At 31.9% G+C, this 23,005-nt stretch overlaps 2 protein-coding genes across 4 annotated transcripts; one reads left to right on the top strand and one right to left on the bottom strand.

Annotated features, from left to right (window-relative positions):
• The first annotated feature begins 5,645 nt into the window (after window positions 1-5,645).
• On the top strand, window positions 5,646-9,312 carry LOC100803828 (probable S-adenosylmethionine carrier 2, chloroplastic). The gene is made up of 7 exons (XM_014772823.3): window positions 5,646-6,107; window positions 6,183-6,278; window positions 6,602-6,691; window positions 8,021-8,072; window positions 8,575-8,636; window positions 8,790-8,848; window positions 8,971-9,312. The coding sequence occupies exons 2-6, from the start codon at window positions 6,198-6,200 to the stop codon at window positions 8,805-8,807; spliced, it is 303 nt and encodes a 100-aa protein (XP_014628309.1). The 5' UTR covers window positions 5,646-6,107; window positions 6,183-6,197; the 3' UTR covers window positions 8,808-8,848; window positions 8,971-9,312.
• A 1,827-nt stretch (window positions 9,313-11,139) lies between these two features.
• On the bottom strand, window positions 11,140-21,829 carry LOC100779927 (carboxypeptidase SOL1). 3 transcript variants are annotated; one of them, XM_006606115.3, is made up of 15 exons: window positions 21,626-21,829; window positions 21,023-21,092; window positions 20,809-20,907; window positions 20,574-20,604; window positions 20,411-20,467; window positions 19,450-19,545; window positions 18,807-18,929; window positions 18,013-18,117; window positions 17,132-17,178; window positions 16,121-16,246; window positions 15,926-16,028; window positions 13,143-13,205; window positions 12,482-12,565; window positions 11,970-12,033; window positions 11,140-11,676 (listed from the first exon to the last, which is right to left on the bottom strand). In XM_006606115.3, exons 1-15 carry the CDS (start codon window positions 21,753-21,755, stop codon window positions 11,363-11,365), a joined length of 1,512 nt encoding a protein of 503 aa, XP_006606178.1. In that variant the 5' UTR covers window positions 21,756-21,829; the 3' UTR covers window positions 11,140-11,362. The 3 variants fall into 3 exon arrangements, with proteins under 3 accessions (XP_006606178.1, XP_003556166.1, XP_006606179.1); XM_003556118.4 differs by having other exon boundaries at window positions 20,809-20,904; window positions 21,626-21,827; XM_006606116.4 differs by having other exon boundaries at window positions 20,574-20,627; window positions 20,809-20,904; window positions 21,626-21,826.
• Between the last annotated feature and the right edge of the window lie 1,176 nt (window positions 21,830-23,005).

Raw genomic sequence — 23,005 nt, 5'->3', positions numbered from 1 at the left:
GTAATGAATAATCAAATAACTCGTAGTAATGCTATTGATTACTAAATAATTTTGATATTAAATAATAATATTTATTTATTATATAATTTTCATAATTAAATATTATTTTCTACAACTTTTTATTAAGTAGTAAAATTAAATATTATAATATTACTTATGTAATTTAAAAAATAAATACATTAAAATATATTTGACGAATAATAATAACTAAAAATAATGATTTTATAAATATGTAATCAAATTCAATATAATTCGTTGTATATTATTTTAATCAATAACTAAGGTTTGAAATTAATAAATAAAATATTATGTATATATATTAAGATATATTATTTTTAAATTTGGTTATTGAAATATATTTTACAAACAATAATAATTAAAATTAAATATAAGCTCTAATGTCTAAAACATTTAATAATTCCTATAGATAAATAATTTTAAAAAGTAATAAGTAATGAATTAAAATTAAAGAAAATAATAATAATAATAATAATAATAATATTAATAATAAACAATTTTCATTATACTGTTTGGAGTCTCCAATTCATGATGCAACAGGGTTAGTCAACTTAAATCTTTAACAATATCATATAATTAAAATTAAGATATTTAAAATCATTACAAATATTATTATAAGATAATTAACAATTATACCTATTTACTAAAAAATACTATTTCAACAAATTTAAAATAAATTTTAATTTTGATAATAAATGTATTTAAAAATTATTACATACTAATTAACATTATATCAACAATGAATAAAATAAGCTTTCAAATTTTAATCATTATATACTATATATCCATATTTATTATTTTTATATATTTTTTTGAATGTATACTTTTCATGTAGAAAATTTTACTTGAAAATGAAAAAGAAATGTTTGAGCATATTTTTTTCTTTCATACTTCGTAATGGTTACATGAGTGTGAAATTATATAAGTGTGAAATTACTCACACCATTATTATAATTATATGTTATAAAATTGTACCCATATTTTTAATGATTATAGAGCTGGGTTAATTATTTCCTATTTTTTATATTCTATTTTTCTTTTTTAAAATGTTATTATATTTGTTTTAAATATAAAACTCTTTTTTTAATTTTTTTCCTTATTGTAAGATTATTTTTAAGTTGATTCTTGCATTAATTATTGTTTTTACAAAATACCTTTACTTAATTTAAGCCAACTAAAATCCTAAAACATTTATAAGCTTGTCCATTGAATTCACCTGACTTTTACGGTGGAAAATAAAAAAATAAAAATAATAATATAAAAGATGGAACAATTGAACCTTGGAATCTCCAAAAAAAAACCTAACCAATAGAGTAATCTTTAATTCCTGGACTGTTTGGTTCAAAAGAATAGGGGAGTAAAAAAAGGGGGATAGTTTTAAAAATAAATTTATTTTTATATTCTTATAATTTTAAAGCATAAGTAAATATATTTTAATCTCCTTAATTGAAATATTTTAAATCTTCTTTTTTCTTCCCTCCAAATCTCCTAACACTCTAGGGTAGCAAAGATTAGATGAGAAATAAATAATCATATTTTTTTTTAATTATCTCTTTCTTTCTCTCCCCTTCATCTCCCTTTAACAAAAAAAAAATCTTGTTAAAGTGACTAGTCCTGTATAGGAAATAAGGATAATAATGAATATAACCAACTCAAAATTAATTTGAAACTCCATACGATAATCAGCTGATTGAATTTAGTCCATGAATTAAATGAGTTGAATCAAAGTTAAATAAATAAAGGAGTTAAATAAATAAATTAAACTTGGTTGATAAATCAGCTCAATATATATACATATACGTTAAATTTATATTATTGATGGAGTGTTTAGCTTTTGCAGCTCCATAATTCGGCAAGTGTTTCAAGGGAGAATAAAATAAAATTAAAAATGAAAATCGTGGATTGATTTGCATATACAGAAGAGTAAAACCAAGTCAAATCAGAAGTTTGCGTAAAGACCCAGGCCAAACTACAAGTGAAAAATGTGTCATGAATTGGGTTTTTAATTTCATTAACTCTGAGGAGTGAGTAAGATGATAGTGCATGACAAATTTAGGTAAGTATTGCCATTCCAGTTGAAGATTATGTACATGGATAAAAAACTGCAATCCTTTGGTGTTTTAGTATTGGCATAGTCTGTCTTGTCATTGCATTTTGCATATCAGCATATGTTGTTTATCTATGTTACATTTTGAGCATATAATGAGATCAGTGATATAGGATGTCGTCATTAGAAGTAGATAGTTGAGAATTTCAAAGCGTTGAAATTGTAATTTTCCATTTCAAATACTTTTCTTTTCCTCCATCTTGTTGTCTGACATTATGAATATTGATCTAATTGCAGACGGTGCATTGCTGGAGGTGCTGCGGGTGTTGTTGTAGAAACAGCTTTATACCCCATTGATACCATCAAAACTCGACTACAGGAACAAATCATGATAGGATAAAGAAAAATGGTAACTGATCTTGAGAGATAATGAGGAAATAAAGAAACTAATCCCAGAGGATAAGCTAAGATATGATAAGATATTTTTATATATTCTAACAAAAATATTAGTTTGTAACATTTTTCCATTTTCCCTTCTCCATTTCTTGTTAGCATCTGTTTGTTGTATAAGCCACCAACTGGCATTTACTTTGACCAATGCATGAAAACCTTCCTTTTGTAACAAGTACCTTGGCCATGTTATTTTTCTCCAGTTGCAGTGCTTAGAATGTAAAACAGACAGGTTTGTAGTTATTGTTCTTTGAATGGAATCAATTGTCAAGTTTTGATTTGCTTCTCTAATATCTATCTTTTCATTACATTATAATTTCATTTTATATCTTATTCCATCCTATATCAGGTTGCTCGTGACGGAGGAAAGATTGTTTTGAAGGGTCTGTACTCTGGGTTGGCTGGAAATCTTGTTGGTGTCTTACCGTGAGTAAACTTCTTTTCTTTTCTTCTTCATATTACCTTATTATCCTTTGCAGTTATTAGGGCACTTATTATTTTTTGTTTATCTTCTTTCTCTGCTTTTCACTTAATATTTTGCTGTGATGAACTTCTTTGAATTCAAGCTAATTCAATATTATAGCCTATGTGTTGTGTTAAACTCAAAGAAATTAGGATAAAAACTGTGTGTTCTCCTATGGAGAATTTTCATTTAAATATGACACAAGCTGATTTCTAGTATTGAAGTTTGCTAAAAAACTATAAATGGTAACCTACAGTTATACAATCATACAAGATATGTTGGTTTAAAGGGTCAACAAATCTGCCTATCAATTCTATTGACACTATGAAAGTATGAAAACTTTTTTATTCTAGTTTTATTTATTAGGAATTTACTTGAGGAATCTGTTTATTCCCTATAGTCATTTGCTTGAACTTCTTCCTAACTGCTTGTTTGGGATAAAGTAATTTTTTTAGTTTATGGAAAGGTTGTTTTTTTTATGAAAATAGAATTAAAATATCTTTAAAAATAATTATTTAACAGTTATCCCTATTTAATTGTTAAGAATTGATATTTTTTTTGTTTACGGCTTGCAGATATAAAAAATGGAGGGATTAAAAGCAAAAAAATGCAGAAAATATGAAGAGCATCAGGTCTCGCCCAAGACACGCTCAACGCGCGCTAAGCTTGAAAAACTGGTACCTACTCTAAGCGAGCAGAGCGCGCTAAGCGCGAGTGCGCAAGCCCAAATCCACTCCAGCAATTATAAGAAGGGAATCAAGCCAAAGGAAAAACACAACGTCGGAGACTCAGAGCTTTCTAATGAATAAATCCTCAGGGAAAATCTTCTTTCTATGTCATTTTTCTCATCCCTTCTCTTCCATCATTTTCTAAACTCCTTTTCAAGTGTAAGGCCCTTTATGGCTACGAGAGGTTAAACCCTTAGTTAAAGTCTGACAGACCTAAAAAACCAAAAGATGTATTGTACACTTCATATTTATCAATGCAAATAGAGTGATTGCATTATGTCCATGCATTAAAGCAAACATATTTAGAATTAGAACTTCATTTGGGAGTGAGTATTTGTAAAGGCATTTGAGAGATAGATAAGTAAAATAGGCTTGTCATCATAGACATCAGGGGCAAGTATTCTAACAGATGTGAATAGGAAAAAATTCACTAATTGATAGAGAAAAATCTAAAATAATACATCTTAAACAAATAAGGCAGGTAGGTCTTAACATTATCACATTCTAAATTTTTGTAATTTGTGTTTGTATCAATCTAAGTACAAATAAAAAGTATATGTGGATTCAACACTCGAACTTCCGATTACTTTACTACTTGTGATAAATTTGCTGCACTTGCCAACGAGTTAACAATGGCCTGTATTCTGATTTTGAACCAAGTAAATAAGCAATAGCACAAGCACTATCAACCCAGCTATTTCTGTTAACATAACTATCTCAGCTCCTTTGATACCCAGAACTTGATAACTATTTTGATTTATGACACAAGTTAACAGTGATGTTGTTCTAACTTATAAATTCTAATCACGGTATAAGCACCTAAGCATGACAAAACATAATTACTTTCTATTATCAGTGGCAATAGTTGGAGAGGATCAATTATGGCCATTTCTGGTTTTTACTCTATCTCAATGAGGAAGATAATCATATTTTAAATCTTGAAAAAACAAACTACTGCAAGAAGATAGTTTTTCAGCATACATTGACTTTAACATTCTTTTATTTTGGTACAATATTGTTTCTTAAATTGATTAATTTGTGTGTATGCCTGATAGAGTATTCTTCCTCTCTTGCAGAGCTTCGGCAATTTTTATTGGTGTGTATGAACCCGCAAAGCAGCAATTGCTAAAGTCATTGCCTGAAAATATCAGTTCTGTGGCTCATTTTGTAAGTTGGCTCTCTTTATTAAAAAAGAGACAACCTTTACAAATTATCTATGTGGTGACATTATTTGTCATGTGCCACCAACTTTCACCTTAGATATTCATGTAATGATGCCTTTTCACCCCAGCCACTTTCAGAATTCTTATTTTACCTTTTTATGTTAGTTGATAAATCCTAGGATACAAAAACCAGGAGTGGCAGCAAGGTCGGTACATGACCAAAAACATGAGAACATAGTTCTTTTATATATGATATTGAAGTGCAAGGGTGCCACCAAAGTATATTCCCAAACATGTCTTATTATATATGCATATTGTAGGTACATTTCAACATTTGTAAACAAAATGAGGAAAACATTGCAAAGTAAAATGTGATGCCTCAAAGTCAATATTTTCTTATTTAAAACCTTATAGACTTATGATATCCAATATTTTGTAATTTTAGTTATTCACCAAAACTTTTTATTAAACAATCCAATAAAATAGCAGCTTTATAATATTTTACAATGGTCTGCAACACTTGCAGCAAAACAATTTCATAAAACCTCAGTCTACATACGGGTCCAGTTCAGGTAAACTCTCATCAAGTAGTTATAGGAGAAGAAAGTGAAGAGGTAAAAGGCATCAAACTTCTCTCATAGGTTAAAATCAACTTATGTACCTTTGCTTATAGAATCAGCAAATTGGTATACAAAGATAATATAATCTAAGGTGTATAACATAATTTTAATTTATGAGAAATTTATCCAAACTAGACCATAGGTCGAGTCAATTATCTAGTTGCACAAGCTTAATTTGAACAATGAAAGAGTTTGTGCTAGGCTTATGCTTGACTTGAAAGGAGATTTTCTAGTTTGATATGCACCTTTACACGTTTGTGCTTTAAATTGCATATCAATTTTTATTGTATCCTAGGCTGTTGGGCATAATTTTGCACTGTTTTTAGTGCCATAGAAAACAAAAATCGGAATGCTTATAAACAGAAACAGATAAATAGAAGTTATAAAACTTATTAATGACTAGTTAACTGAACTTTTTGGTGAGCTATTATGTTGATCAGCCCTGCATGAAGCTTGTCTTAAATGATTGGCACAAAGGCCACTTAGCCTGGTGCCCGGACCTTGAAGTTGGGGTGACATTTATTTTCAATTTTTCTTATTTTGACATTCTGAAGCTGAGTGCAGGCTGCAGGTGCTATTGGAGGCGTTGCTTCTTCTGTTGTTCGTGTTCCAACTGAGGTAATTAGCTTTACTTCTTTTGTTTCCAAATAATTTCTGCTTTCTTGAACTTGGAATATATTCATGTCTTTCTAGGTTGTTAAGCAAAGGATGCAGATTGGGCAATTTAGATCAGCCCCGGATGCTGTCCGTCTTATTGTCGCTAATGAGGGTTTTAATGGCCTTTTTGCGGTATGTATTACTAAATTTCATGTTTTAGGAGTTAGGAGTCACCGTTAATTAGTTATTAATTTTGAGGTAGCGTATGATTCCCGCTTTAAAATATTGTTCTGGGTGGTGCTTTTTATTCAGAGAACTCTGGGAGGAAGTTTTATGTAAGAGAGAGGAGATATGATGTTGTTTGCAGGATTATGATCAGATCCATAATGCCTTTTTTGCATTATTTTTTGGTTTTTTCCATTTTACAAGCTATTTGAATAATGTGTGTGTGTGGTTAACTTTAGTTTTTTGTTTTACCAGCCTTGACCTCTACTTTTGTTTTTATGAGATTGTAGGGATATGGATCTTTCTTATTGCGAGATTTACCATTTGATGCTATAGAATTATGCATTTATGAGCAGCTCCGTATTGGGTATAAATTAGCGGTAAGCTTATTGTTTGAAGTGTCTATTGATTTATATGGATTTTTATAAAAGTTCTCATTGGTTCTAACTTCTAAATCATCTATAAAAAGAATGAAGCATTCTGTTTCATGTAAAATTATATATTTCATTTGTGTGTGAGTTGAAGAAAAGTATCTCATAAAACTAGTAAGGCTATGCTCATTAGAATTTTTGTGATGAATATTAAATTCTTTATCGAATTTCTGGCATCAATTTGTTAGATATTATTGTAATTAGCTCAGGATTAAGGACATTAGGTCCATTTGTTTGGTTTATACTTTCTATCATAGGTGCTATAAGATACCATTTTGGGAAACCAAAGGGATTTCATTTCGAGTAAACAAATTTGGGTGCCGCTCTTGTTGCAAATGAGGTGCTGAGAGATGCAACAAAGTTGGGTAAACAGAATTTAGTCTTCAAACCAAATTTTAAGAAAGCTTTTGATCAAGTGAGTTAAGGTTACTTGGAATGCACTTATCTTCTTTCTCAATTTTGGTTCACCATAATGGTTGATGTATAGGTTCTTGAGCAATGCTAACAACACTCTCATCGATGCTATTTTATTTTGGAAAAGATAGAGATAGTTTTGTGAATGTTCTCTATATTCTTCATTTCTTTGAGATTGTTTCTGGCTTGAAGATTAATTTGCAAGAGTGCTTTGGCCCATACCAAGGGAAAATTCTGTTAGGAGAAGGGCAAATTAGTTACAAACAGTTAGAGTAATTAATTAATTAGTCATAGGAATTAGTTAGACATAAGTAGGGAGAATTAAGAGGAAAGAATAAATTCTGTTGGGTTATCATTTGTAGATTGAGCTTTGCTCTTGGTGAAGGAGAAATCCTTTGTGAAGGGAACACCTATTTTCTGTTTTTTTTTTTTCCTTTCTTTCAATAAAATTGTTTTTTTCTCTCCCATTTCTATTCTTGGTTCCTAACAAATTCTCACATCTTAGCTTAGTTGGAGAAAATTTCTCTCATCCTTAAAGTCTATGAATATCTCTTTATCCCTAATATTTTTTAAGGAATAGTATTGTTTTGTTGCTTCTCTTTGGTGTTAAGCTCTTGGCTGTTTCAAGCAAGTTGCTCTTTCTTATATTCAGAAATATATTGGACAGCTTTACTACATTGAGTCTTTAAATGTTCCTTATCTCTCTTTTTTTTTTTCATTCACTCTACTTTTGATGATATCTTCTCTACATACTTTGCCATCTTTTCTGTCTAGTAAAAATTTCTATCATCTATCCGCAACAAAAGGCTCTCAAGAGGTAGTACTTCATTGTTTTTGAATTTTTGTTTCTTTGCACTTTTGGAGGCAAAAAGAGATCCTAATGATCCAGAGAATGCTATGCTTGGGGCAGTGGCTGGTACTACATATCTATTAAAAGCTCTGTTGAAATATTCAATGATTCTTTGATATTGTTGTTCATTCTTCAAGTACATGTTACTGTTTACTTCCTGGAATTCATGACAAACTTGTATGGCTGAATTCATATGAAATTTCTATTCTTTTACCTTAGTTTCTTATAAAAGGGTATCATAACCAGTAATGTTTCCTTTAATTTTTATAAATTGGCTCATGGTCCTTATTTTTTCTAACTAATTTCCTAATCTTTTCCATAATATTTGCTGTGAAAGAATAAACTATTTCATAATTGGCTGGGCCTGCAAGTTGGTAAGAAGTCCCATTAAAGGGAAGATAGTAAGATAGTATAACAATTTGCAACATGAAATAATAATTTAAACTATTAACTAGGCCGTAAGGAAGCAATGTTACAGCCAAATTTAGCTTCAAATCAGTGTAATTTTTTTCAATACCCTGCCCAGCTTAATTTGTTTGAACTGAATGGTAAAATTAATTCCTGATAGGTGCCGTAACTGGAGCAGTTACAACTTCTCTTGATGTAATAAAAACCAGATTGATGGAACAGGTACCATGAATTTTTTTTCTTCTCATATTATTTGAAGGAAATCTTTGGGAGCGATCTAAAACGGAACTCCTGATTATTTTTAAAGGTTTGCTTTGTGCCTTTCCCTCTTTTTTCAAACACGATTGATTTGAATCTCTTTCTCGCTAACTTCAGGCATCAGTGATTGTGTGAGGACAATAGTTAGAGAAGAAGGAAGTCATTCTCTTTTTAAGGTATGGGGATATTTCTTAAGATTCGGTGTAACACTATCTATAATCATTATTTGTATTCTTTAACCCAATAGCTTACTGAATCCTAATACTATTAACTTTGTTACACTTGCACTGTCCTGCAGGGTATTGGGCCTAGAGTTTTGTGGATAGGAGTTAGAGGTTCAATATTCTTTTGTGTTCTTGAGAAGACAAAGCAAATTCTTGCTCAGAGGCGGCACTCCAAAGCTGCTGATGATGATGTTGCAATGCACACTTAATTTAATTTCATGATTGCATTGAGCCACTGTGATTCATTCCTCAATTGGTGCCAGGGCCTGAAAGAGTTCAGTTCAAGCCCTTTTGGACCTGGAAATTCAAGTCTCAAGGCATCTGCCTGGGGACCCAGCATTTTTGCTGGGACACCCAGTAGATTTTCCAAATACCGAAAATACCCATAAGTTATAAATAATAGGTTTTGTTTTTCCTTTCTGCAGCACTTTTTTTTTCCGTAAAATCTAACTTCCCCAGTGTAATTTTCTTCCAATAGCCTCCTATTCAGGTTTAAAATTTTTTTTATTTTTTTATAAAAAAAATTAAAAATTTAAAAAAAAAAACTCATACAGTCCATGTGACTCATGCGGATCAGCAATCTGTATGAGCTAAAAAAAATTAAACAAAAAACTCATACGGATCGTCAATCTATATGAGTCATTCGGATCGCTGATTTCTATGCATTTTAGCCCTTTCACATATATTGTTAGTGTCCCAATAAAAATATTGGGTGCCCAAAGCAACCATCAAATTATCTATTGACAAAGATTCAAAAGAAGACAGAAACAAATCCACTATCATCAAATTCCCCTTGAAATAGGATCCACATAAGAAAAAACACTTGTCATTAGTTGGTTATTGGGGACATCCCGAAAACGTCCGGATCAAAATATGACTTTCAAATTAAGTTTTGAATTAGTGGATACTACCAAAGATAGTGACGATGTCATACGAAAAAGGAAGAGATTCATAGAATGGCAAGAGGAACTCTCAATTGAAATTTGGGTTTTATCATAAAGCCTGAATAAATTCAGGCCCACCCGGATCTTTCTCCAAATAGGCTGACAAAGCAGAGACTATAACAAATGTAAATTTTTCTTCTTCTTTTCTATTTTTGCACTGCAGAAAATGATTCTCATGTTTTATTCAAATACTAAACAATAGAGAGCAGGGATATTGGATGAAAAAAAAATGAAGTTCATAATATACGTATCCCCTAAAATTCATTTCTCGCACTTTTAATGAAACACGTATCATAAGTTTACAACATATTAATTTGGATACACATTTTAATTTCATGTAACAGTTTAAAATTAATTTTATCCAAGTTTAAAATAAATAGGCCCTTAGCTTCTTGTTTATCTTGGATCTGTATGTAACCAAAAAAAAAATCTTCGATCTGTATGTAATTTGCTTTGAAACCCGCTAACGACCTCACCTCAAGGGAGATTAATGTAATTCGCTCTAAAAGTAATGACAATGACATTGATATATAGTCTGAGGGCTACATACTTTTCAGGGGGTGGAAATTAACATTAAAATTTAGTAATGGACACTATTAAATATATAGCAAGTTATAAATTGGAACTTTACAGCTATTACAGATTAAGTTTTTATAATATTTTTCCCGGTTCAAATGTTGCGTTTACAATTTCTCTGAAAATCACGGGTATTTTGTTTGAGTTATTGTTTGGCTTATACCCGTGCAAAAACAAGGATATATTCCTAGGTTCAGTTTTCCCTAAAATGGTTCATGTGGTCGTGCAATGTGAATTTCACTTAAAAGAAAGAAATGTTATTAACAAACTCTCTAATATACTTTTTTAAACATATCTCTACACTTAAATTTATTGAAAATTATATATTTTTATTATTTAATAAGTCTCTTCATATTTTATAGTTTTCAATAAATTTTAATTAATAATAAAATATATTTAGAAAGAATGTTCTAGCACTACTCTTTCACTTAATATATGTATTTATTAGATTTTGATGATAAAATATAACAATTTGAGAATTTTCCCTTGCTAACAAGATTAATCACTAACTTAAGGTTAATCTCATTGATATACTATTCTGCAGGTGTCCAGTACAATTGAATATCTTGGGGAATGTTCTTTTAGTTTTCATTTTTCATCATCTGTGTTCTTTTCAAGAACTGAAATGGGGCAAGAATTGAAGCATTGAGTAACATGAAATAACATTATCCATCTTCAGAAATATTCATATGGAAATAGTTTTAATTTCTTTTAACAACAGCATTCAATAATATGAATTCACGTTAGCCATCTGAAGAAATCTTTACATGGAAAAAGGTTTGACTTCTCTACCCACCTTAATATACAACAAAATTTAATGCAAACAAGATATCAATAACCTTTTTTGGTGTATAATGACAACAAAGAAAATCAAACTTAAATCCTTATGCATCTATCGTAACTCCCTACCCATAGACTGACCTTAGTGGGTTACATATCAATAAACTTAGACCTCAACAGTTCTTTTTGCCCCCGCTGACTGTCTGCTTGTGGAAATTTTGACTTTTGCTCTTCTATGAAATAATAAAAGTAAAAATCCTAAAATAACAATCACAACAAAGAAAACTTCCAAGTGAGCTCCCCAAAGAAAATGAACAAATTCTTGTTTGCTTTCATTATTACAGTCACATTTATAGATATTTTGTAGTACACTCCCTTTGACACTGACTTCGGGGTCAAGAACAAAATCCAATGTCACAGGTCCTTCGTCCAACCAAATAGTTGTATTCTTTGATTTGTAGCCCGGCATGGTTGCCACTACTGCAATTTAGATTGAGAAATTGATCACAAAACTCTAAAACTGAAAATTGTGTAATTTAATAATAATAATAAAATAAAAAGAGGATTTTGTCATCTGGGCTGTTATGAAATCTATATCCCATCCAGGAATTTTATCATTTAACTTGTCTTCAGACAACTTAAGAACCCGCCTACTCACCAAGATTTCACCAAATCATGAGAATTTAATTTTTATCATTTAATTATTTCAGAAAATCTTCAAGGTAGGCTTCAATCCATACTATAAAAAGATAATTTGAATTATATTAGAATACCTTCATATTTATCTCTTGGGGCGAGTATGCGATGATAGTCACCAAAAGTTTTTCCAGCTCTAACCTGTTAGTCCAGAAAATCAACAGACCCAAATTACAACATCAAAGTGAAGCTTAAAAACAAACATGCAGTTGAGAAATATCAAGAATTGTAGCAAAGGAACAAAACCATCCATAGGCTATCAATTGAAATTTGAAACATGAAGTCTAAACTTAAAAAATAAAATATTTTTGTCTAATAAATCAATCAGTCAAATATGCAGTACAACTACAGACCAGCATTGTAAGAAAAGGCAATGCTGGGAAATGGGAAAAGAATTTTACAGAAGCCTGAACAAAACTGTAGCAAGATTGGGATTTCACATAAAAATTTGATGTCTTTATCTAATTGAACAAAAATGTGCAGAGATACATACTTCCTCTCATGGAAAAGACAAAGAGAGGAGGGAGGATACAGATCAAGATGTTTAAAAGGAAAGATGGATTATAAGAACATGTACTTTCACACTTACTGTGTAATTTATTCCGCTGACAGTTATAGAGCCTGGTAATGGCCTTCCATCGCCTGAAGAATATATTCTTCCATGCACTCCTGTCTAGAGAGTAGAAAACAAATAGCTAATCAATTTAATAAAAAGCAATGGCACTGACACCTTAATCATAGGCAAATATGAGAATCTGCTAACTAATCTCCCACGTATATTTTGAAATATAATGTAAAAGGTCATTTTTTGATCCAATAAAATAAAATATAGCAGAAAGAATAAAAATGCAACTAAGCTCAATAAACAAAAATATGGAACTTCCTTTAAATATAATTGTACATCTTATTTCAAACATTTTGAAACTGGGTCTTTCAGGTTTCCTTCCATCAAATATATATATATATATATATTCTTTGTTATATATAGTAGATGCATTAGCAACGCTCTCTACCACACACTTGTGAGAGGCTGTAAAGAGCCTCATTCTCTTCATAAATAAAACTGATACATAAAGCCACAGTCACTTGTATACAACTATACATTCACTCAGCAATGTTGTCTCCTACATCCTCTCTCAAATATTTACATGAACCATTCAAAGGCTCCTAAAAACATTCCAAAGCAAAAGGACAGGATATAAATTTCACATTATTTCTTTATGTAAAGCATATTAACAGAAACAGCATACCTTCACCAGGCTTGCCACAAGATTAAGCATGCTCATTTTGTTGTATCTCCAAAGAATAGGAAGCTGCATATTAACAAAATAAACAGGAGTCAACATAAGAAACTTTTAATAGTGATAAGTAAACAATAACCAATGTGTAGATGCAAATCATGCAAACCAAGTATCTGACAGATACTTGGAATTTCGGTACAAATAACGGAAAACAAGCTCCTTACAAGCAGAGGTATCACTCTGTTGAGAATGAAATTACAGAAAGAGAACGCAGAGAAGTAAAGGAAATTTTGCAGATACACTGAATATTACTCCCCTCCCAAAGCCGGCCTTTTTCATTCTTTCCTACCCTCCCTACTCTTCTTTCTCCTTTTAATAATTTTCTATGACAGAGTTCACACTTCACTCCTCCCTACCATGTCAAAATGCTGCTATTCCCATAGTGAATATTCCTTTTAGCCACCATTCTGTCAACATGATGTCTAGGGCCTTATGGCCATACTTCTACATGGCTAACGGTATCTCGTGCTTATGTCGGTTAAGAGCAGATAGAAGACAACACAGCGCAATAAATAGAAACTGAAATAAATTTTGATGGCGTAGTCTTTGCTGTGTAAATGGATGTGGAGAAAAATATTAAAAAAAGAGGAACAGTTGCCAGTTGTATTGATAAAATTTGGCTTTCATTATTTATCAATGGAAATTCATCTGGCTTCAGAGTTCAGACAGATCTATAGATCAGCTAAAATCATATTCTCTTATCCTACTTGTTTTAACAATGGCAACTTTAAATAGAATGATTAAATAATGTCAGAATGTATCTCAAGTTTTTGAGCGGTGGGATCCCTTATTCCTATCTCTCAAGATTTTCTTGCTTTTTTCATGTTCTCTTATAATTATTTGGAAAAATTACATTCACACCCTGAGGTTTAACTCATTTTTTTTACCTTATTCAAGCCTCCCTTAATTTATACAACAACATATTGCTGTATACTTTTCCCGTTAACACAGACATCCTGTGATTTCTTATGCATTTATATAGAACAAGGAAGGTCAAAGTAATGTCAGAAAAGGAAAGGATATCAGGTGTAATTTCATTAAAACTTGGGATATGTGTTTAATTTGTCAAAGTAATTCCTTTCACCTATTTGGGGATGCCCATAGGTGCTAACCCGAGAAGGAGCTCTATGTGGGAGCCTATTTTCAGAAAGTTTGAGGCCAAACTAAACATTTGGAACCAGAGGAAAGTTTCTATGGCAGGCAGAACTACCTTAATAAACTCTGTCTTGACAGCCTTGCCTTTGTTTTACTTGTCATTCTTCAGGGCCCCTCCAGCAGTGATAAAAAGATTAACTTCCATTCAAAGGAACTTCCTGTGGGGAGGAGGAGCAGAAAGGAAAAAAATCGCTTGGGTGGCATGGGACCAAGTCTGTATGCCTAGAGATAAAGGAGGTTTGGGTATTAAAGCTATCAAGGACTTTAATAGAGCACTTCTCATCAAATGGAAGTGGCATTTGTTTCAGCAATCAGACCAATTCTGGAATAGGATTCTTCTGTCCAAGTATAATGGGTGGAGAGGTCTGGAAGAGGCTACTCACAAACAGCACCACTCCTTTTGGTGGTCTGATTTGAAATCTGTTATGCTTCACAGCAGCATGGCTGGGGTCCTAAACCAGTTCCAGTGGAGATTGGGCAGGGGTGACCAAATTCTTTTTTGGGAAGATTCTTGGTTAAGAGATGGAAGAACCCTTCGAGATAAATATCCAGACCTGTACCAAATAACTTCTCACAAGTCTCAGCTAGTGGGAAATATGGGCTTCTTTGGAGAAGAAGGATGGCAGTGGCAATTCTCTTGGAGGAGGAACTTGTTTGACAATGAATTGGGAAGCGCATCGGAGTTTATTGACCAGATTTCTGCTATAAGCCCTATAGCAGATATGAAGGACTGCTGGGTGTGGGGAGCGGACCCAAAAGGCACCTTCACTACATCCTCAGCGTATCTTTGCATTAAAGGTGACCAACCATCTCTAGCCTTAAATCATGACTTTAATCAGCTGTGGGAAGTAAAAGCTCCTCCGAGGGCCTTGACCTTGGTTTGGAGACTTCTTTGGGATAGGTTACCGACTAAGGAAAATCTTCTTAAAAGGCAAGTTCCTCTCGATAATGACCTCTGCCCCTTCTGTCAAAACCATGTGGAATCAGCTTCTCATCTCTTCTTCACTTGTATAAAAATTATGCCACTTTGGTGGGAATTTAACTCTTGGGTCAAGGAGGCAAGAGTCTTGCACTGTAGACCTGTGGACAACTTCACTCAGCATTTCTCTTTAGCTGTTTCTAAGGCTTCTAACAGAAAGTGGAGGGTTTGGTGGATAGCAGCAATAGTTTCTATTTGGTACTATAGGAACGACATGATTTTTAACAATCAACAGTTCTCTATTTCAAAGCTGGTGGATATCGCTATTCTTAGATCTTGGTCCTGGTTGAGGGGATGGGAGAAGGGCTTCGCTGTTCCTTTTCAACAATGGTCATCATCCATGTCTCTTGCTTTCACCTAGTAAGGGAAGGGTGGCTAGATATTGTATTGTTTCCTGTTGGGGAGGTTTTGTAGGCTTTTTTCTTTAGCCTTAGCCTATGGCTTACTTTTGTATCTCAGTAGTACCTCTGGTACTATTCTATTATAATATATGATATTTTTGGCCGTTCAAAAAAAAAAAAATTGTCCTAATTATTTTGCTATATTCCAGATATACTTGTAATTTTAAAGACTGCTCAGTTTAGAAGCTAGAACTAACCTCAGCAGCACTGGGCCATTTATTATCACAAATTTCCAGGGTCAACTCAAAACAGCCAGCATGTATATAGTTCCAATCTTGCATTCCCCCATATAGAGGGTACCTGCAGTGAGTACCATTTGTAAATTGTGCACATATTAAAAGGAAACAGACTTCAGTCATGAACTACTATGCAATACTTTTATACAGCAATACCATGCGGCTCCATTTGTAATTCCACCGAGAAATTCCTTGCTTGAAGACATATTGTAATGAGAGTGACTATAGATACTTGACATGAATCGAAATGCATCATCATCAGGACACCCATAATACTTTGTCCTGTAATTTATTCATATAAAATAGAAAAATTCAACACAAGAGTCCAGATTGGAAGCATGTCATTCATTATACCTCTCTACAAAAATGTAATGCACTGAAAATGGTCTGAAAGCAAGTACATAAATGCAGTGCCCTGAAAATGGTCTGAAAGCAAGTACATAAATGTAGTGCCCTGAAAATGGTCTGAAAGCAAGAAGAGATAAACAGCATCTGACATTATGTATGTCCTAAATTCATAGTTCCCTTGGTGTTGTTGACATTAGTAGAGGTCTGAAACTCAGAGATATCTCATGAAATCATTAATTACGTAGAATAAAAAAAGATTTTACAGCCAGCAAGAATCTTCAACAATCAAAGCTTGGTGAGCATATTCCTACTTAATAAGTGATAACATTGAAACATAGCACTCACAAAATGTTAATAACTTAAAATAGCAAAATATTTGAAATCCAACAAGAAAACTTGAGAAAAAAATGGTTGGTAACCATATTTCAACTTAACAAGTAATAACAATAAAATCTAGCACTCTTGGAAGAACAACAACCAAGTCATTTCCTGTGACATGGATCAAATGACATTAAAATGTTCAGTCATAAATCATGTTTAATCCTACGCTGTCTAGTATGTCCACTCATCAATTGCAACGTTCTCATATCTGCTACATTGACTTTGTTCTCTTACTGGCTTTTTACCGTCCAACATTCAGCTCCATACAACACTGCAAGTCTTAGATGTGTGGTAAAAAAAATTACTAAAAAAAAATGAACTACTGAAATACTACGTAGCATTTTTCATATGATATAGGAAACACACATAATGGGTTGCTAAGTAGACAAAATGCAAATTAAATAGCATGGAATGAATACAAATAAAGTATTTTATCACCTTTTATCATCACTTCCATCCCATGGATAATTTGCAACAAGTGCCCCCTGAGGTTTTAAACAAAAAGACACTATTAATGAACAAACTCTGCATATAAATACGAAAATTACTAATAAAGACGAGCTAAAATCAATTCTACAAGATCAACTATTCAGGGTTATTTCACATATGTTGGCCCTTTCAACCATAAAATGAAATTTTTAAAAAGAAGTGAATGTCAGTAAAGAAATGAACACAAGTTATGAAAACACTGGCAGAATACATGCAGAAAAGTTCCTCAATTCAGTTTTCATTTAAACTAAATTCTGATTAGTGGAAAAAATAGGAGAGAGAAAAAATTTTGAAATATGAAATGAAGATAAAACATACAAAATTTTGTTTTTTAGATATTTTTTCCTCTCTACTTTCTTTTCAACCAAACAACAGAATTTTAAAATCAATTTTTTTTTCTTTACTCCTCTTTTCTTTCTCTGCATCCAAACATAGGGTGAAAGAAGAAATATAAAATGAAATAAACTGCCAGGAAAAAAAATTCCAAAATTTCAGAAAGCATGAAGCAGGTACTGGAAACTGGTTGGTTACCTTCATATTCAAGAGATCTGAAAATATAACAAGTTTTCAATGACTTTTGACAACTTTATCTTATTGCCATTAACCGAACCCATATAATTCTGCTAAGGCATCATCTATATCTTGGAATGGAGAAAATTGAAATGTTGTAGAATGAAAGAAAGGATATAATTCCTTGATGTATAACAGGATCCCCACAACTAAAAGAAAAACTGGAAATAAACAGCTCAGCCCAGAGTAGACATCACAAAAATAATTAAATAAATAAATCAAGCAAGCAATTTATTATGTGAATTCCAAAGAATTAATACCCCATGCAAAGTGGCAGATGCTGTGAATCGTATATCTCTCAACCAATTCATTATTGCTCTTGTTTCAGGTTGCCGGGAATCCTCATCATCATTAAAAAAAATGAACTGTTGTTTCATTTGAGACATAAGTAGGTTAGTGTTCAGATGATCTCTAGCAAGAAATAGAAGCAATTATAACGAATAACATGATATCCAAGGTGTCACTTTAAATTTAAATTAAATAAGGTAAAAATATGTATACATTGATAACATTCACATATAAAAAGTAAAAGTTCATGGTTCTAATATTAAAATCATCAATTAAAGGTAACATAAATTTATGTAATGACATTTATAAATGTAAATCAACTATTAGAATGATCTTATGAACATAATAGTAAAATTTCAGTCATAACGATGAGAACATTAATATAGATTCTAACTAAAATTTGATTTCATAGTAACAATGACCTTCAACCAACTTTTTTTTTTCAGCAAAAATATAGTAGTATTATATATAATATGAAGTACAGTACAAGTGGTACTGTTATATATACAACCTAGCACCATACTATGCAAAGCTATGGTGACCTAATACAAGCAGTACAACAAGAATTAGGTAACCATAGATCTGATTGTAGGCTAGGCACCCAAACACAAAATATCTATACGCTAATGGAATGGGGTATCAAATCCTTTTTCCAAATTCTTAAGCCATGTCCAGCAGAAGAATAAAGCATCCTCCACAACCTTAAACCAACTTTATCAACATACTTTATACAGATTACTATTAAAATATATATATATATATATACCTGGTCAGGAAAATCCCGATTCAGATCAATATTATTAGCATTACCACGCTTTTTTAAACTAAACCCATCAGGATTCATTGATGGAAGTAAATGAAGGTGAACATTCTCCACAATCAATGTTGCCTGAAATATTTCACTAAAAGTCAGAAATTGTAAAAGTAAAAACTGAATGATAAAATAATATTAGTGTCACTGGCAAATGCAAGATGTGAATACAGGAAATATAGTTCATATTTATTTATCAAATAAATTTGTAACATAAATAGTCTTTTATAACTCATCTGAAGTTCGAAATTGAAATGAATTAAGCATTCCTTCCTCTGTGATTTTTCATGAAATTTGACTAGTGGATATACAGCTGGATGGTAAAGCCTTGATTTGATGATTTTCTTTCTATTTTTTCTTGATAAAAATTTCAATAGAGGGAAAAAAATGAAGAGATAGTTATCAGGCTGTAGAGTAATGTTCTCTTGGTTAGTCAGTAGAGTTTTTGTTCTCAATAATAGATATCGCAACAGTTTATAAACTTTGAAAATTTGCACCAGCATCAGCTAAATAACAGCAAAGGCACGTATTTGTCATGTATGCAAAGACAGGGAAAGAGACCAGAATATATCTGTGCAAATAAAGGAAAGAAAAATACCAAAGGATCCTTCAAATGGTTATCACATAACCAATTGGCCAAAAATATAAGCAGCTCACGTCCCACAGGTTCATCACCGTGCACATTTCCAATAAACTGCAGCAGTATTAATGGTCACAAAATTGCTGAATTCAAGATTACAGAGCATTCTTCAGGGAATTAACTAACACTAAAGCAGAAGTATAAATATGGCATAGAGCACAAAAATCATAGCCAGAAAAGAAAAAACAGCTGATCCATATATGAGTAAAAAAACCCAATAAAATAAGAACTTATTGAGAGAAAATGCAACAAGAGTTCATTAAACCTTTTATGCAAAAACATAAACATCAAAGAAAAAACAATAATCAAGTATTTGAGTAGTAGTTCCTAAGATTGTTTCACATCTTATTACAGATTAGCAGAGATCATTATTTTAGAGGGGTATTGAACACGGAGTGGGATTGTTATGACAAATGTCTTTTACACACTTATAAGTCAATGAATTCTTTTAGACTTCAAATCCTTGAATTATTTAATCACTTACCCCAATAATCTCCTGCCAGTTCAGTAAATTGATGCATGCAGAATGCATTAGTGTTCCTAATAAAGAACAAAGAGAATTTGGAATATCAAGACAAGTATCCCATACGACACAGATAGGAGAATTAATGAACTCGAACTCTTAAGTTATAACCCGGAAAAAGTGGTATTCTGACATAATGCTATACTTTTTTCTATTTTCAACAAGTAATCAACTTTAGTAATGTGTAAAAAAGAGAAGGGAATTAATAGGGTTAAAATGAGTGGAAAATTTATGTCAATATGTTTGTGTCCACTACTGCTATTCGATGTGTCATGATATTCTAACTTTAAAAGTTTTGCATGTCTCTGTTATATTTCTCCACCAAAAGCAGTACAATTGAAATAAAACAATATCATAAGCAAGTTGCTTCGCTGGTATTGGGCGGCAAACACTCACCTTAAATGCAGGTTCAGTCTCTTCTTCTCCTGGCTTGTCAGAAATTTCTATCACCCACTATATGGAATGAAGGAAAACAAAAAAGTGACGACACTCACTTAAATGAAACTACTTAGATTCAAATGTAAGTTATGAATGAATTCCAAAAAGAAAAAGAAATTACCAGTGGAAAACCATTTACACTCTTTCCAATACTGATAGCCCATTCCAAGAATCCCTCAAAGAGAGAAACAAATTGCAAGTCAGTTGAGCAATTGCAAGAAGCACGAACTTGTTAAGAAGTTCATTTATTCGTGAAAGGAGGAATTAATGAGCATTAAGATCTAATGTCATTTGCTGAGGCATAATTTTGAGTTATATAATTAAGTAAGAAGCACTGCACAAGAATGAGGAATCACCTGTATATCCTGGAAATGTTGCTGCATCTTTGTCCAATTTCTTGGATGGCCCATTCAAGGTCATCATTGGACATATATCCTTGTGCCAAATCAACACTGCTAAAGAAAATAAATAAATAATAAAAATGAAAACTCACTATTTGAAGTTGAATGCGGAGCAAATCATAGCAATAACTACATCATAGCTGTCCATGAGAAGATCCATTATTATTACCTTTTCTGAGCCTGAGATTCATCCTCTAATAAATGCCTTGCCTGGCTTGCATTACTACAGTCATTGAATTCTTCAAATACCAACAAAAACATGTATTTAGAAACTTCAATTTCAAAATTCCACTTTACAAGCTAAACAACAAACTTTATCAAGCTAATTATCACAACCATGCAAATTCTGACCCCCCCCCCCCCCCCAGTGGTAATATTTCACTTCAAACTTCCAAAACGTAACAATTGAAATAAAAATATAAACTGACAATATAAATCCAGATGTAAGTCAATAATCCTTGGGCAAGAAAAGGGTAGAGACTAAAGAGATTTCCACAGTCTCATCCATTCAGAACCTCTAGAAGTCCAAAATTATTTATAAAGAGCAACATTAAATAAAATAAAATAAAAAATCAAAATCTTGAATACAGTTATTATAACATAATTCCTCATGGAGCCAAATTATAAGTTTCAAATTGGTTGAGCCAAGAATTTATTTTCAAAAAAAAAAAGTTAAATTTCAAAGAACCCATTTTTTTCCCGGTCTTAAGTTGATTAAAAAAAACCAAAAAAGAAAAATGGCAATATGCATAGTTTGAGATGCAAAGAAGACCTGAAGGAAGAAGGGTTTGTTGCAAGGAGCCCTTGGCAAGAGAAGAGGAAATTGTAGAAGCAAAAAGGACAAGAAAGAAAAACAGGTTTAGCTTCATATCCATGGACATGGACGATGAAATGGATGACATCGGGCTCAGACAACTCAGGCATCAGGCTAAGGTTGTGTGTTTTGCTCCGTTTTATCGGTATTCGATGACACTCACGTGACGTAAAAAAACGAAATTTTCAAATTCAAGCAATGTTGTCATTTTTTTCTCCTTTTTTGGGCTGTGAATGCGAGTTTTATACTATATATGGGCTGGCTCATTCAATGATCACCCATTTGTGACTTTGGAAGGCCCATCAGGCTTTGAACTATTCTTTGAAAAATCCAACTTTTCATGTCATAAAAGCTATTTTTCTTTTTTCTTCTTCTTCTTCTTCTTTTGTTACAAAGCTATTTTCACTTTCTGAAATAAAAATTATTCGCTCAAATAAATTTTATGCTTATAACAGTTTTTCCTTTTTCTATTTCTCGATACCTATTATTTGGCCGTTTTGCTTATAATCTAGTATGGTTATTTCACAATCGAAATAGATAAAAATAAAGAATAAAAATTAATGCTAATACAACTTTATCATTATTTTGAACGAATTGCTACAGGGAATTTTTGTGGAGCTTCTTTTGAGTTGCATCGACGAATATTCTTTATGCGCCAACATTCAAGTCATTTTAACAGTATCTTATTTAAGAATTGAGTGTGTAGATAGTGAAGATTGTTATGGTTTATTACTCGAAAAGATAACAAAAAGGCATGCTAAATAACTCTTCATCAACATCTTGTTTGTGTGTGTGAATTCTCTCATATATTTTTTTTTTCATTTATCTCTAGATCAATTTTATATCTTCAAGTCTATCTAAGAAATCAATTGTACATTACATTGAGTATCTTTCATAAGTAATGTCCATGTTTATCAGTACATGATTAACAATGATGATCGTTTGATTTCAGGAATTGATTGTTAAGTAACCAATATTTTAAAGATCAAAATTTATGGAGATCAATTGCACATTTTAGTATAGTGTTTTCTTTACATTGTAATTATCTAAACAAACAATTAGTGTCAAATTATTACTTTTGATCTTACTTTTTTTAAAATCAAATGGTGTAACCATAATTTGCATTTATGACTTTTCACCTAAATTTTCATCCATCTACTTGAGCTACGTCAGGAAGGCTAAGCTCCAACAATGTATTTCATTCAATTTCAGTTATTTCACTTCATTTGGTTTCAGATAATGGTGGAATTGATTCCGTCTAGTTGCAATATATAGCTTTCGTGTGTCGATTTTACCTATTGAATATATTGACCCAAAGAGTCCCTAAGTTTGATCAAC

This window comes from Glycine max, chromosome 20 (genome assembly GCF_000004515.6).
Source record: "Glycine max cultivar Williams 82 chromosome 20, Glycine_max_v4.0, whole genome shotgun sequence".
In the NCBI taxonomy this organism is placed as follows: domain Eukaryota; kingdom Viridiplantae; phylum Streptophyta; class Magnoliopsida; order Fabales; family Fabaceae; genus Glycine; species Glycine max.
The sequence above is the reverse complement of the archived record's forward strand: the minus strand, read 5'-3'. Positions and strand labels throughout refer to the sequence as shown.